The following is a 14818-nucleotide window of genomic DNA, read 5'->3' on the forward strand; positions in this document are numbered from 1 at the left end:
ATGATCATGACCGTTCTCCAAGAGGAATGTCCATCGTGCCAAGTAACCATGAGACTCCGGGGCTATGGGAGGAAGAGGTATCTAGGAGAGTGTGACCAGCCACTTGCGTCCTATCAAGTCTGCATCAAGCCAAATTGATCAGAGATATGTGCATCTGTCGATCCATCTGTCAAAGCCACATGAGCGAAGAACTATCGACCGCTGGGCAGTTACTGGCATACTGCTGTGTTTTCAATTATCCACATCCACTGAAGGGGCGGAGCAGCGGAGCAGACCCAGATACTCCGTCCTGTCCCAGAAATCACCATTGAAGCAACGCGGAGAAGACCCGCCTAATGATCTGGTCAGGAGAAAGGTACTCATAATTCCGAATTCGAATTCATAAACTCTTTAATAATGGCAAAGGCTGGAATGTCAAATGATATGATTACCGTGAATGTTGGTTGTAGTCAAGTGAGAACCTGCCAGCTTGGGCAATGGGTTGTAACCTTCCCATAGGCATCGGAAACATTCAGCCGATTTGATACAACAGTACGGATAAGTCGACGAATACTCTGAAGTAACTAGTGGCAATCGTTACATTCACGATCTCTCTCTGCCAGTGTAGATACTAGGCAACGCTGAGCAAAGGAAGTACAAGCCACACGGAGAAGTCCACTTGTGGAATTAATTATTGGCGTGGCAAAAGCCGCACCGATCGAACCAGCGAGAAATTCACCCAAATAGGAAGTGGATGTCTATACGACAGTAATGCTGGATGGATCTTCAGGAACCAAAAAAGAAAAATCAAAGCAAGGTAGATATGCGGTAGATCCCTAGTCTAGAATTATTGTCTCTGTGATTACGACGAACGAGGCAAGTCAAAGCCCCCATAGCGGAGCCCAGGGGAGGCCGCATCCGAAGGCCATGGCGATATACTCATGTGTGTCTGGCTGCGCCTCACAGCAACTCTTGGGGGGGTTTGACCCGTTTCTCTTTTAAAAAGGCTGGGAACGGAACGTTGAGTAGTATTTTGCCATTCCTCATCAACTTCAAAAGAAAGAACAATCTCATTATTAAGTTTCCTCCCGATCAAGGTTTTCTCTCCCCTGAAACCCTCCATCAGTCGCCATTTGCGGCCTTAACTCGGTGGCAACCATCAGTCATATACAAAAGTTGCTTATCCATCTTGCCATCTCCTGCATCTAAACAACTCAAACCTCAACATCCTCGCACCTCTGCATCAACCAATTCAGTTGCAGAAAACAACGGAACCTAAACAATCATGGCGGATATCACAACAACATCACCACCACACTCTCTCCCTCAGTCGCCTTCATTCCGCGCCCACCGCGCCTCCAACTCCTCCTCGTCATCGCGCCCAGCTCTCTCGCTCGACCTCTCCAATCTCCCTCCTCTCTCACAGCCAACTCCCCCTCAAACACCCTCCTGATAACCGACCTGCACGACCTCTACCTCTTCCAACCGGCCTCCCTCGCCTCCATCCGCTCCCTAATCGAGTCCATCGCCCCCCTAAACTCCTTCTCCCCGCTCCCCTCCATGCGCCGCATCGTCTGCTCCTTCCACTCAGAAGACGACGCCCTCCGCGTCCGCAAGCTCCTCGACGGCCAGTCCCTACTCAACCGCAAAGTCCGCACAAAGATCTACTTCGGCGAACCCACCCCGCTCCTCGACGGGGGCCGCCCCAAACTGCTCGAGGCCCCGCACCTCGACAAGCTGTTCTTCATCAGTCCGCCCCCGAGTCCCCACACGGCTGGGTCATGCGCACCGAGGAGCCGCCCAACAAGGAGGTCCACGCCAGTGATCTCGCCCAGGCGCTTGCGCAGCTCAAGACGGAACAATCTGCTCCTGTCTCTGGCCCTGTGGACCCCGGGACGCCCATGTCGATGTCCGACGAGAAGCGGACGGGGAGCTGGCCCGTCGCCATGTCGGGGCAGCGGAGTCGGAGTAGTACGCTGATCTACAACCCCGAGGATCATGGTGGTAGTCTCGGTTTACCGGCCGTGATGGTCGAGGATACGACTGTCGAGGCCGACGACGAGGATGTCGAGATGATGAGTCCGATCGACGTGTCGGTTAAAAAGTTGCCGCCGAAGACGGCGCGGCCTCCGGTTGAGTTGATGCATTGATTGCTTTTCGTCGGTCTTTTCTCTCGATGCATTTGGGTGTCTTTGTTTCCTGATAATGATATTGGCATGCATGGGGGTATTTTTTGTGTTGCTATGGCAGCATTTCGGGTTTCAGTGACTGTATCATCATGGAAGGCGTCTCGGTCGGGATTTGATTTCAACATGCATTGTTCATGAACCGCACTTTGCTCTATATGCTTTACTCTGACACGAGACTCTGAGCTAGTATACATAGTGTCATTACATACGGATTGGTCCAAAACCACTGCATTGCTCCTTTCAACGTAGATTATCCTAGTAGTAATACCTTGGAGACTAGAAAGCGCGCATGTCTCACGGTAAATATAAATCCAGGCGCTATTTAATCGAACAGGACCACCGCACAATCTTTGAAAACTTCCTTACCCAACACAGCGGCGAGTTCGGCGATGATGCCCTTGACGGATTGGGGATTATCGATAGGCATCCGTTCCCAGCCTACAAGATCCTGGAGTCCAGCCATGTTAGCAAGTGAGGTTGGATGCGCCGGCAATGGGAGAGTCTTACCATCATTTGTACAAGCGAGCCCTGCACGAGGAGAAGCGAGTGGTCCAGATCCAGCGTCTTTACCTCATCGAGAGTCATGACTCCGGGCATGTGCAGGTCAAACAGAGACATCTCCTCGTCATTGATCTCTTCCTCCGCCGATTCGGCCTCCGTAGACTCTGGCTGGCCTTGCGCAGCCAATCGTCTGTCGCGGGATAGAGACACGTAGGGACGCTCGTCCAGCTTCTTGGTGAGCTCCCCGTCAAGCGGGTCCCAGGTGTAGCTCTCGGGATCTGGGATCGAATTAGCATTTCGTTGTTATTGGGCCCGATGTCATCCTTACCGAGGACGTATTGTGGTCGAAACGCGCCTTTGTAGCGCATCTTCTGACATGTGTGGATGTAGTACCCTGGAAGTCATCAATCATCGTACACTTTTCGCTCTACACAGAAGACCAGAGTGACCTACCCATATAGTAGTATTGGTAAGACCCCTCCAGCGCTAGAGCAATCTCCCTCATGGCGCTGAGCTTACCAAACTCCCACTGTTCATAATCCGGATCATAGCTAGATTACTTAGCTACAAGCTCAGAGACTGGCCACGGAGTTAAACTCACAAGATGTAGACAGAGCTCACACCGCTTGGCACCAAGTCCAAAACAGCAACCGCTATGAGCTTCCCGTCAAGCCGGTAACATTGGTGCCATGACCCTAATTTTTGTTCCGCAGACTTAGCCTCTGCGGGCGACCTTTTGATGCCTGAGCACAGAAAACGCTTGAAATCCTTCTGTTTCCATTTGGATACATCTTCTTTGTGGATTTTCGTTTGATATTTGACGAAAAGATCGAACCTGGGACCAGGTTAGCCTACGAAATGATACCAGGGTCCCGTTTACACTGACTTTGCCTGAGAAATAGAGTCTCCCTCTATGTTGACCTCAAATCGATGGGCTGGCTCAAGTAGCTTCTTCGTCTTCGGATCAATGGGCCGCTTGATGTTGCTGTACTCGGCCTCATGAACCGCAGTAAGCAGATCGAAATGGCATTTTCGATGTTTCTTTTCTCTGAGCAGAGAATAAAGTGTAAGTTTATGCGTCCATGTTACCGGCACCGTTTCATAGAAAACTACGAATACTCACTCCCTTGTTTTGGGGCACAAATAGGCTGCCCTACGGATGTATTCCGGACCCAGAACGAATTTGTTCCAGCGGTTGACAGCCTGACGTTGATCCTTTCGCGGTTTGAAAGCGGATGCTTCAAGTCTAGAGTTTGGATCAATTTCAGTCCCAGCGTCCACTGTCACAAAGCTAGCGAAAAGGACGGGGTATGCACCTTATCGTATAGTGCGGACAACATGACCTTGGCAGATTCTGCTTATAGTAGAGCGTTCCAGATCTAGACGAAGGTTAGCAATGCGTTGTGAAGGTGATTGCATGTTGACTGCATGCAGATGAGCGAGTACAACCTTCTCCAGCCGCGATTGACGAGGATATCGTAATGTTCCGGGCGTACTGAAACAGAACTAGTGTAGTAGGCAGCACCTGCATAGACTGATCAGCCAAGGCATCGAAGCAGGGCTAAGAGAATGATGGCAGATGGGAGGAAGTGGGGCAGGTGACCAAAAAGACACACTCACTTCCATTATCAGATTTGCAGTAACCACATGAGTTGCGCTGGTATCCTGTATGCGAATATTGTTAGTCATACGGACAGTCATAGTAAGCATGAAGTGGAGGAGCAAAAGCAAAGCACTCCAAGCGGTGTGTGCTCAACCAGGAAAATTATCCAGATCCAAAGCTTCAGAAGGCTAGAATATGGAAGCCAAGAACACACACACACACAGAGTAATGGCGCGGCGGATGAGGGCAGATACAATAGGAACCATCGAGGGAGGGGCAGGGCAAGATGAAGCGGATAGATCACGACCAGTGATGGGGGCACGGGGAAAGGCACACTACTCTGACTGGCTCCTTACCTAGAGGTCGGAAGAGTGACAGCTGCCTCGCGCGTTCGGCGTCAACGATGGGATCCAGAGTCTCCACGGAGTCGTCTTCTTCCATGTTGAGGCGATATGTAGGCCGAATAATAGTTCAATCGGATCGTTCAGAGAAAAGATGTTGATGGAAGTAGCGGATCAATTATATTATTGCCAGCGCTCAAGGCGGGAGGAGAAGAACTAATGAGTATTGGAGATCGGAGTCGGCAAAAAGAGAGCCACGAGGAGGGACTAACAACGATGAGCTGTTCACGCTGTACTTGGATCCGACGATGATGGTTGACCATAGAATGGAGAACGGGCTGAGATGATGAGTTGTTGTCCCGTTGTCGTTGTTGTTGTCTAGTAGAATAGAGAAAAATAGATTGCTCACTACTGTACGGCCAGTCAACTTGGTATAATTTAATACCGGAATGGAGCCTCAATGAAGCAGCCTTAGGTATCCATCCTCAAGACCACTTTACTCGCAAGCAATGTCATGAAGAATAAGGTACTTGAGTTACCCAGCCTGATACGTAGATATGTGCTCTATAAAGAGGTATTCGAGATGCAGAGCTCAGAATCCGACTGCTTGTTGGTTTGCCAAGCATGACTTTGGGATGACATTTTGACTGGCGGCAGGATGAAGAAGCAACCCATGCAAGTACCGTCCAGCCCAAGAGCGTTCATGATGCGTCTAGAAGAGGCTAAAGCCCTGATGCTGCAGATGTAAGGACCAAATTATCCTTGTTATTTCTACTAGTTTCTTGAATGTGGTGCAGGAGGCTTAAAGGTGACTTTGACTGTACCTGATGTTATTTTCGCCGCTATAGGTGTCTCTGGTTCCGGGATCATGGCAAGCAAGAATTTGTCCTTGCATCGGTTATGTAGCACCTGGCTACAAAATGTGAACATATTAGATTTTGCGCTTTTCCATCCCTCCGATCCTGTTCCATCATTCCACAACAGACGTTTAGAGCTTCATGGTACCTGACGGCCGAAAGGGAGAAGCTTCCATGTCTTCCATGTTCCTGTATTGTATGGTCAGCCAGTGTATGTCACACTTACAATATATACATACCCGTATCGCAAAAACGGTCGTAATTATGGTCACTGTACAGAGTACCTGGAGCTGATTAATAGGTAAGGTACCACAACCTAGTTAACCTTTTCCCATGTCTCGAGTTGGAAGTTGGCCAAGTGTCAATCTTCATTATCTGAAGGGGTCTTTATGGACTGCCACGATGGGTGTGAGAACTCATGACGCTAATTGAATAGTCTTTTTGAGTGTAAAGGACAATTCTGAACAGCAGTATACCCATACCCTTGATGCTTGATTCACGAGTGCCACTCAATGCATTACTACGTCTACATGCATATTCATAGCAAGTAACATCACGTGCGATCCCCAACGTCCACGCATTATGACCACCGTCATTTGTCTGTGCTAGCCTGCTAGGATCTCAGAGAGATTAAGGATCTGCACTGACTTCAGATCTTTGCTGCGTTGTCGCATCCAACTCCAGTTGCTAATACAGCGATCCTCAAGCCTCTGGACCATTGATGGCCTACAGATCTAAGCACATCCCTAGACTTTTGGCTCTTACACATTACAAGTTTACAGCTCAACCAGCCACTGCAGAAAAGTGTACAGAACTCCCCACCAAGCTAGGTGGTACATGCGAATCACGTTTGCGGGGGTTATGCAGCAAGATATACTTTAGACATCCAGTATATCCCTTGTATTGTATCAGTAATCCACGAGAATAGGAGTTTCTCTGAAGCCATCATGAAGATGTGAATGTGACTTGTTGACCTCTACTTAAGAGTTCCCTTCAGCATGCTAAAATGTCATTCTTGATGATCGGGATCTCTTGGACCAGACTGGTTTGCTGTGCCCCGCATCCGATGCTTGGATCGTCGTTTTGAGTGGCTAATGTATGCAAGTGTGCTCCTGCTTTCTGGTACCCAATCTAGTCTACAGCCTTGGTTCGAAGCATAATAATAAGTTGGATCCATAGGTACGAAGGGCAAATGGCATTAATGTAAATTAAACGAGGTAACAGGGACGACTAAGAGCAGTAGAGGCAAGACGATGGCGGAGTTAAACTGATTTAGTTCGGGTCTTCTCCGACACAAGAATGCAGAAATTATGCATGCGAACAGACCATTCAATATTATTCAATCTCTCTTTGTAGATATCTTCTAAGTTTAGACGCTTCATTTCGAATAGAATCAAGTCGCTCTCTCAGTCCTTTCGAAAAGTGGATGGTACATTCCCGCCATATGCTTCTCTCATCCTCCGTATATGACGGTGGTCGTCGGCTGCCTGGTGAGACAAAGACAGAGCCTTAAACTAGTTAAAGTAGACAAATTATGGGATATTATTCAGAGGTTTGCAGAATATCTTCGGCCGTTTATTCCATTTATTCTACATTTTATTCTATTTTAATTTGCACTCGAGAGTTAAGCTAGACAATTTTATCCATAGGTAAAATCCTATCTCTGCCCTAGTCGGTACCTGTGTCTCATACCCACGTAGCAAACAACAGAGTACATGCAGCATCGCAGGTGAGAAGAATTGGACATATATAGTGTAGAGGCGCCTCTGCTCCTCTATGTTACTCACTGGAGTTGCTGTACACAACTAAAGTATCACCCTGCGTAGAGGGCAAAATAGAGAAAGCCCTGGACCTCAGTACTTGATGACGGGAAACGAAACTTACTTGGGTCGTTATTGTATTACGGTTCCGTATCATACCGCCATTCACACATCGACACCGCAAATGGGATGACCTGCATACGACGCCGAACTGGAACTGTACATTTCCGCTCTGGGAGAGCACCCTCCGGGGCTAGATTAGAGATGGTGTTGTCACCAAACCACGGGCCTAGGGCCTCTAAAGAATCGTACCTTACGGTAGTACTATGGTAAGTCCGTCAATACCAGATGGTATTATTATAAGTATTTACCACTTGGACAGTACCTACCTTAGCTAGCACCTGACTGTAAGTCAGTACCTTACCAGGACGTACCACAATACCCTACCTTACCTAGGTAGGGGTCTCCGTACTTCCTGCCGGACCGCGCCGCCATTATACCAAGCTGCCTCTGAGACCCTCCCCCCTCCGCTCCTCTCACACTCTCTCCCATTTCCTCTTTTATCCTCCTCTCTATTCTATACTTACTTCTCCTGAATGATGTCTATTGTCACCTTCACATCTTCTTTGAGGTTCCCGTCCGCTACGGGAGTGAACGGGAATACCTAGTTCCTCTCTTCCATCTCCGCAAAATTCTTCTCAGTCCCCCCAAAAAATTTCCCTCGACCGCCTCTTCTCCAAAAAGAAAGAAGGCAAGGTCGACGGTCTTGGGAATACACTGCTTTCCTCCCCTAAACGGCTCTTTACTGAGGCCAGGGCTCTTGTTTGAAATCCTCCGGTCATTTTGGAATTGAGCAGCTCCAAAGCTCTAGCCGAAACCCATAGCTTTTTTCCCCTTTGTTGCCTTTACCATTCTTTTACCTTCTGGAGCCTGAATATCACGGCGTCAGCTGTCGTTGACGAGCGCTCAATTCCTTTCCCTTCCGATCCCTCTACAAGCGTTTTCACAAAGACGCGTGTAGATATATATATATATATATATATATATCAAAATGTCGAAAATGGCGGAACAATCTCGCTCAATGGAGTCCCGTGTAGGGCGGAAAAACCAACGTGAGTCTACCGACCCTAGAGGCCTGCGGACGTCGTTCATGCCGGAGCTCAGAAATGTCGTCATCAACGACTTCCCCCCAACAAGAAGCTAACATATCTGGAATCCTTAGGCTACGGCTCTAAAGGCGAAAGGCTCGTGGCGGGTGTCGTCCCGCTTTCTCATGACAAAACGCGGGTGCTCATGATTCAGTCCGTAGGAAGTGGTGGTTGGGTCCTCCCCAAAGGAGGATGGGAGACAGATGAGGCACTTGCGCAACAAGCCGCTTGCAGAGAGGCTTGGGAAGAGGCCGGTGTTATTTGCACGGTCCACAAGGATCTGGGGTTGATCCCAGACATGCGCCCGTCCTCCGTTCTGACGTCGAGTGCCCCCAAGGCCTCGTACCAGTTTTTCGAAGTGACGGTCGATCGCGAAGAAGACCAGTGGCCAGAGATGCACAAGCGGAAACGGCAATGGGTTACCTATGCACAAGCCGCCGCCGCTCTTGCGAGCCGTCCTGAACTCTTGGAGGCTTTGAATCGCAGTTCTCTGAAAAGATAGCAGAGGAGTTCTGTCTTTTCTCACCACCGCCAGGTGAACCGGAAAGAGATGATCAATCGCTGCTTGTCAGCGTTTTGATCTTGTTACGAACTGATACGATTTTCCACTCAAAGAATTCGACTCGTTGTCTTGGTTTTCTGCTTGCATCTGTGTCACTCGGGGATTTTTTACCTGTCATGGTCGGTCTCACAGCCTCGGAGTTCTGAGTCTTTGTATCTTGTTGCTTGGCACAAGCGGGCGGCTTGATGGCTTTGTGCATAACCCGGTTTCTACGTGCTCATCACTATAGAATCTTCGACGGTTCGTCAGTATAGAAGGTTAGACGCACAGCTTGATAGTGCTGTTGCGGACGGACGAAAAAAGCAAATTTCTGTTGCTGTTGCTGTTGCTGTTGTTGTTACCTGGGACTTGACTTGGGATTGTATACAAGTCCTTTGTGGAAACTTTGTCGGTGGGCTACTTGATACCAACCTACCTATCTGGCCTAATCCTGGTCGTTCAGCGAAAGTTAGGGGAAGAGGCCACAGTCAGGATCTCTATTGCACTGGGATTGGTGATGTCTACTGGATCAGCTATCGACACAGTGACGCATTGATTTTGCTGAAACTAATGCTATTTGGCCTTGCTCCTGCAATTATGGATCTTGAATGAATACCGCAAAATTAGCAACCTGGATCAACCTGTAATATTAATGGCACACAGTACACCCATAGCAGGCTTCCTGTACCTTTGGCTTCTATGTATTATAGCTTGGAAATCTCGCAGAATTCACGAGTTGGGTTAGCCCCCTGGTGTCTAGTCTCTCTCAGGAACTTACTCTGCGTTCGGATTTCTTGATTGACAGCATAGAATGCAAGGACTATGATAGTGAGTGAATGTATCATGTAACTAGTTGGTTGACTGCTTACCAGACTGCTGCTTATAATGCCTAATTAGGCAAAGCGCCAAAAGGCGGAAGTGCATTCGGTCAAAGCCAAACCCAGCGCTCCCTGCTGTCACCAACAACCACTGAACAAAGTCTTTTTCCATTAGAGCCTTTTTAAAGCCACAGTTGCAGGGCCAGACTGTGGTTCGTCAGAATCGCATGAGTCGAGTATAGTATTCGACTACGGAGAAACAAGGGTGGCGACCAACAGCAGTGTGTCTTTATCGCCAAAATGGATTATGAGATGGATATTGAGCCCACTGGGCCCCAGGTGACCGTGAGAGAGGTGTGTTTGAGCTGTCTCTGAAGAATGCTGAATCAAACAGCTCTTCAAGAGAGGACATTGCTGATGGGCTTTCCCCAGGCCGAGCCATACCGCGTCGATTTCAAACTCAGCTCCGTCGATCTCGCCTTCGCCAACTCCCTTCGCCGAGTCATCCTCGCCGAAGTCCCAACGATGGCCATCGACCTGGTCGAAGTCGAAAAGAACACCTCTGTACTCCCCGACGAATTCCTCGCCCACAGACTGGGCCTCATCCCCCTCAACTCGAAAAACTGCGACCAGGACGTTGAGTACACGCGCGACTGCGAATGCGAGGACCACTGCGCGCGCTGCAGCGTTACGCTCACACTGCACGCGCGTTGCACAGGCGACGAGATCATGCCCGTCTATGCGCGGGATCTGGTCGTCAGCGGCGAGCGCGCCAACGAGTGGGTGGGGAACCCCGTTATCACGGATCCGGAGGGGAAGGGCCCTCTGATCTGTAAGCTGCGGCGGGGGCAGGAGCTCAAGATGAGCTGTGTTGCGAAGAAGGGGATAGCCAAGGAGCATGCGAAGTGGGCGCCCACTGCGGCGGTTGGGTTCGAGTATGACCCGCACAATAACCTCCGGCATGTGGATTACTGGTACGAGGAGGATCCCATTAAGGAATGGTATGTTCTACTTTTCGTTCTCTTCTGCATTTCTTCAGTGCTACGCTGCAAAAGCAGTCGCTAATAGTTCACCCAGGCCCGTCTCCGCAAACGCCGCCTGGGAACACGCCGCTCCCCCTGACCAACCGTTCGACTACGACGCTCAACCAAACAACTTCTACATCGACGTCGAAAGCATCGGCAATCTCGACCCGGACATGATCATCCAGCAGGGCATCATCGTCCTCCAACGCAAACTCGCCACCGTCATCTCCTCCCTCTCCGGCGCCGGCAACGGCGGTCGCAACGGCCTCCCCGAAGACGAGGATATGATGGGTGTGCGCAGTCCCGACGCCTACGAGCCGCCAGAGGGCATGGACGGCGGGTTCACGGCATACGCCAACGGCGGCACGAGTGCCTGGGGAGCCAGCGCGGCAACTCCCTACGGTGCGACGCCGTACGGCGGCGGTGGGTACGGCTTCTAGGCTGTAGTCCTCCTTTTAATCTTCCCGGGTCGAGACTAAAACTAAACTGAAAATGAACATGAAAAGTGATTGAGGCCGGGGGTGGGGGGGCGGCGGGCGAAGAAAGCGAGACCTCTCTGTGGCCTACTCAAGCATCCGAAACGGAGTTCTATGGTGTTTTGTCTGGTTTTACGGGGCGCAATTTCAATGGGATTCTCTTCCATTCAATATTCATCTTTTCTCTTTGACTGGTGGGATCTTCTTTTGGATTCTTAAACAGTTCTTGTACATCTTGCTGCGAAAATGAAATCTCGGAAATATCATCTAGACCGCGAACATGAAGGCCTCAAAGTGATTGGAGTTATCTTGTAGATTTAGATTGAGTTGTAAATGCCACGTACATGCTAGACCCTATGCTAGGAATGAAAGAGTGCATCTCGATATAGAAGTCCGCACAAAAAAAGCCAAAAACCAATATAAGCGCCATCTTGCACCTTCCTTCCTTACCTGCTGTATGTATCCTGAAAGAACGGGATCACAGAACACCAGCCCTTTCCATATCCAACAAGCCACAAAAAAGGAAAACAAAAAAGACCACTCGTCTATTCTGCTTTTGACCTCAGTTTCGCCGGGAAATGGGAGAGAGTAAAAAAAAAGAAGAGACGAGTCCGATAAACTCGTGGACGGAAGCCAACCCAGACCAGACCAGATACCATGATGACGCCCGATGTCTAGGTAGTAATCGACCGAGAACGCCGAGCGAATTGCCTGCAGCGAGGGGATGAAAAACGCCGTGATGACTAAACGACTAAACCAAAGGAGGAGAGGAGAACAACAGACGTAACATGTATGTGTGAACAGGGGTAATAGTAACCCCTTGCAACCCTCCTCTGGCGGCGTTCAGACCCCTTCGATGGTATCTGACCCTAGATCGTCCGATCTGTCTGGTAACATGGAAGGTGATGGGATTTTGCGCCCAGCTCCATATACCATTTCCATGAGTTTAGCCTTTTGCTTTTCTCGGACGGAGCGGAGGTACTCGTAGGTACCCTCCAGCCCGCGGATCTGGCCTTCGATGACCGCTTCGACTGGCCCGAGCATCCGTCCGTGACTGCGGCCGCTGCCTCCCTCGACAGCGCCGACGAAGCTGACAGAGTCGTTCCGCCGGACAAGTGGGCTGACCAGCTTTCGTCGCAGAGTCTCCAAGTTCACCTTGAGCGTCAGAAGACGGCCGCGGTGATCCATCAGGAGATGCTTGTTGGCGACAGTTCGGCTGCGCACATTGGCCAACAGGCGCTTGTTCTTCTCATACTTGCGAACCATAGCGGCGTCAGGGCCGAGGACTCGGGTCCACAGGGAGCTCAGCATTTCGCCTTCGGCACGTTCTTGCGCGTCCGACTCGCGCACAACGGTACGCTGCAGATTGAGAAATTGTCGATCTATGGATTCAAAGAGGGCAAATAGCGCAGTTGAATGGGTCAATTCACTATTGATCGACTCTTCAAGCACTGATAGGAACTCCGTGAAGGTTCGCGTTAGAGTGGCCCGTGTGCGCTGCGCGGAAGTCTGACCCAACACGGCCGTCACGACGAGACCAAATGTGGTTGGGGTGGTTGTCAGCTCGCTGCTACTTGCCTCACCATTTGGAGCGTCTGTCCGCTCCAGCGTACCCAGCCGTGATAAGAGATCATGCACATTGTCGAGGACAATGGACGGCAGAGAACTTGGAGGTTGCGACGATAAAGTCTCCAGCTCTCTTTTTGCCCAGTCCATGACTATCAGAATGGAGTCAACGTCGGAGTCGACGTTGGCGAAAAAGCGCGTTAGCTCCAGCGACAATGTTTTCAGCGACTCGGACAGTTCATCTAGTTGGCGCACAATGATCGGCGCGCTGGTCATATTGGTGCCGCGGACGGATTCACTCAGATCCCAGACAGCAACCCCGGTCTCCTGCAACGTTCCAATCTGCTGTACTCCATTCTCCGAGTAGTATATGAGAGGCTCAAACGATCGCGCAAAGCTTGACAATTTCACCAGATCCGGAATCGATTGAGGGAGACTAGGTAAGAACAATGCGCGCATGAATGCGATGGACAGAAGCGCAATTAGAATGGACAGTGTGGTGTTGGATTTGGAACTAGTGATTCTGTCGAACTTGGATCGCAAGTAACTAAAGAATGCGACAAATGGTTCGCGATGCTGGACTTCTGCGCGCACAGCAAACCGGATATCTTGAGAAAACGTCCACCTATTAGTATCCCGCGCCAGCTTGCTGGTCAAGGGTGCAAACCAAGATAGAGCCTACAATTGCTCAAGTTATTCTCCGGCCCAAAGTCCAATCCCTCGTCCGCGGGGCTTGCCTTGAGCGCCGGAGCAGGACTCGGGGACCGTCCCTTAAGTGGCGTATCCGAAGGTAACGGTACATTGGCAGCGATGGTCTCATCCCCCGTGTCGGCCGACTCGCTGCGTTTCTTCACCGATGGGGTCTCGATCGCATCTTCGTACTGTGGGCTAGCCTCGCGCGACAGCGACGGGCTCACTCCCACGGTCGGCTTCAGCACCGGCCGATCGTTCTCGCCTTTGCGCAGATAGGGTTGATGGCGATACCACCCGCTACCTTGAACGTAATCATATCTGCGAAAGCCCGGAGGCGACCAGCGCTCACCGTTCGGAGTGGTATCCTCTTCCTCACCTTCCGACTCCTCTGAGCGAAACCCGGAATGCTGTGAGGGGAGGCCGAATACGGGAGAGCGATGCGCATTGCTGTTGTTCTCAAAGTCCTCTAGCGACGCATCCAGCGACGGATGGTCGTCAAACACATTATCCAGCTCGTCCAGCATGATGGACGGCGTTGCGCACAATCTAAAGCGAAGTTGTAAAGCCACTTCAGTCAGTGCGCTGTCAAAGCGACCACTCGAGGTGCAGCTCTGAGACAGCGATGGATTGGTAGACAGCTTGAAGGAGGGGTTAGTCGCAAGCGCGCTAAGATCCAGTGAGGTCTGATCTATGTGCTGTCGGAAATAAACGACGAGGCAAAGAATCAGAAGTTCGGATAAGAAGTAAAGAGTTTAGCAAGTCGAATGCAAGAAGCAGCAATGGGAAGATGCAAGACATGGGAATGCGCTGCGCGAGGTTTCCAGTGGAGGAGGGGGGGAGCCTTGATGCCTGAGGACCCGAAACCCGAATGGCTATTTCTGACTAACTGTAGAGCGACAAGTCACTCACTGGCCGTGTCGATGCCTGGGACAAAGTACTGACTGTAGGTGGCCCGGGAGGTACATACAAACAGGAGGCGCTTGCATCAAACGGACCAGCACATTCCCCGGGAACTTCTGTCTGTAAGATGTAGAAGCACGCACGTTAGTTAGTAAGTAGACGTGAAGACGCGCTGATGGACTTCAGCCAACAAGAATGGATGAATCTCTGGTATGGAATGTATGTCTGCAAGACCTTTTGATCGCGGTCTACCCTAGATATGTTACAAGAGGGGGAATCCGATCTCAGATATGCTGCTGCTCCTGGGCTGATGTACCCGAGTTTATCAAGGCAGATAAGCTGCTTGGTAACTGCACTGGTAACTCCGTACGGGTACCTTAGGTACCATACCCAAAGGGAGGGGGGGAGGAGCCAGTTGAGC

At 50.4% G+C, this 14818-nt stretch overlaps 5 protein-coding genes across 5 annotated transcripts; 3 read left to right on the top strand and 2 right to left on the bottom strand.

Annotated features, from left to right (window-relative positions):
• Positions 1-844: 844 nt before the first annotated feature.
• Positions 845-2402, top strand: cbpA (putative calcineurin binding protein). Its single transcript, XM_024826329.1, has 3 exons — positions 845-922; positions 1406-1757; positions 1802-2402. Exons 1-3 carry the CDS (start codon positions 907-909, stop codon positions 2127-2129), a joined length of 696 nt encoding a protein of 231 aa, XP_024687706.1. The 5' UTR covers positions 845-906; the 3' UTR covers positions 2130-2402.
• An 88-nt stretch (positions 2403-2490) lies between these two features.
• P174DRAFT_456656 (arginyltransferase) lies at positions 2491-4713 on the bottom strand (the record flags this gene model as incomplete). The annotated part of the gene is made up of 11 exons (XM_024829455.1): positions 2491-2616; positions 2676-2947; positions 2998-3063; positions 3123-3220; positions 3271-3504; positions 3556-3717; positions 3793-3915; positions 3986-4048; positions 4119-4194; positions 4290-4334; positions 4629-4713. The coding sequence occupies 11 exons, from the start codon at positions 4711-4713 to the stop codon at positions 2491-2493; spliced, it is 1350 nt and encodes a 449-aa protein (XP_024687707.1).
• Positions 4714-8056: 3343 nt separating this feature from the next.
• On the top strand, positions 8057-8906 carry P174DRAFT_38688 (NUDIX hydrolase). The gene is made up of 2 exons (XM_024823331.1): positions 8057-8342; positions 8453-8906. The coding sequence occupies exons 1-2, from the start codon at positions 8282-8284 to the stop codon at positions 8878-8880; spliced, it is 489 nt and encodes a 162-aa protein (XP_024687708.1). The 5' UTR covers positions 8057-8281; the 3' UTR covers positions 8881-8906.
• Positions 8907-9887: 981 nt separating this feature from the next.
• On the top strand, positions 9888-11534 carry P174DRAFT_400159 (DNA-directed RNA polymerase II core subunit RPB3). Its single transcript, XM_024823891.1, has 3 exons — positions 9888-10091; positions 10170-10738; positions 10815-11534. The coding sequence occupies exons 1-3, from the start codon at positions 10038-10040 to the stop codon at positions 11200-11202; spliced, it is 1011 nt and encodes a 336-aa protein (XP_024687709.1). The 5' UTR covers positions 9888-10037; the 3' UTR covers positions 11203-11534.
• A 547-nt stretch (positions 11535-12081) lies between these two features.
• P174DRAFT_456658 (uncharacterized protein) lies at positions 12082-14021 on the bottom strand (the record flags this gene model as incomplete). The annotated part of the gene is made up of 2 exons (XM_024829456.1): positions 12082-13412; positions 13487-14021. The coding sequence occupies 2 exons, from the start codon at positions 14019-14021 to the stop codon at positions 12082-12084; spliced, it is 1866 nt and encodes a 621-aa protein (XP_024687710.1).
• Between the last annotated feature and the right edge of the window lie 797 nt (positions 14022-14818).

This window comes from Aspergillus novofumigatus (genome assembly GCF_002847465.1).
Source record: "Aspergillus novofumigatus IBT 16806 chromosome Unknown P174scaffold_1, whole genome shotgun sequence".
Taxonomy (NCBI): Eukaryota; Fungi; Ascomycota; class Eurotiomycetes; order Eurotiales; family Aspergillaceae; genus Aspergillus; species Aspergillus novofumigatus.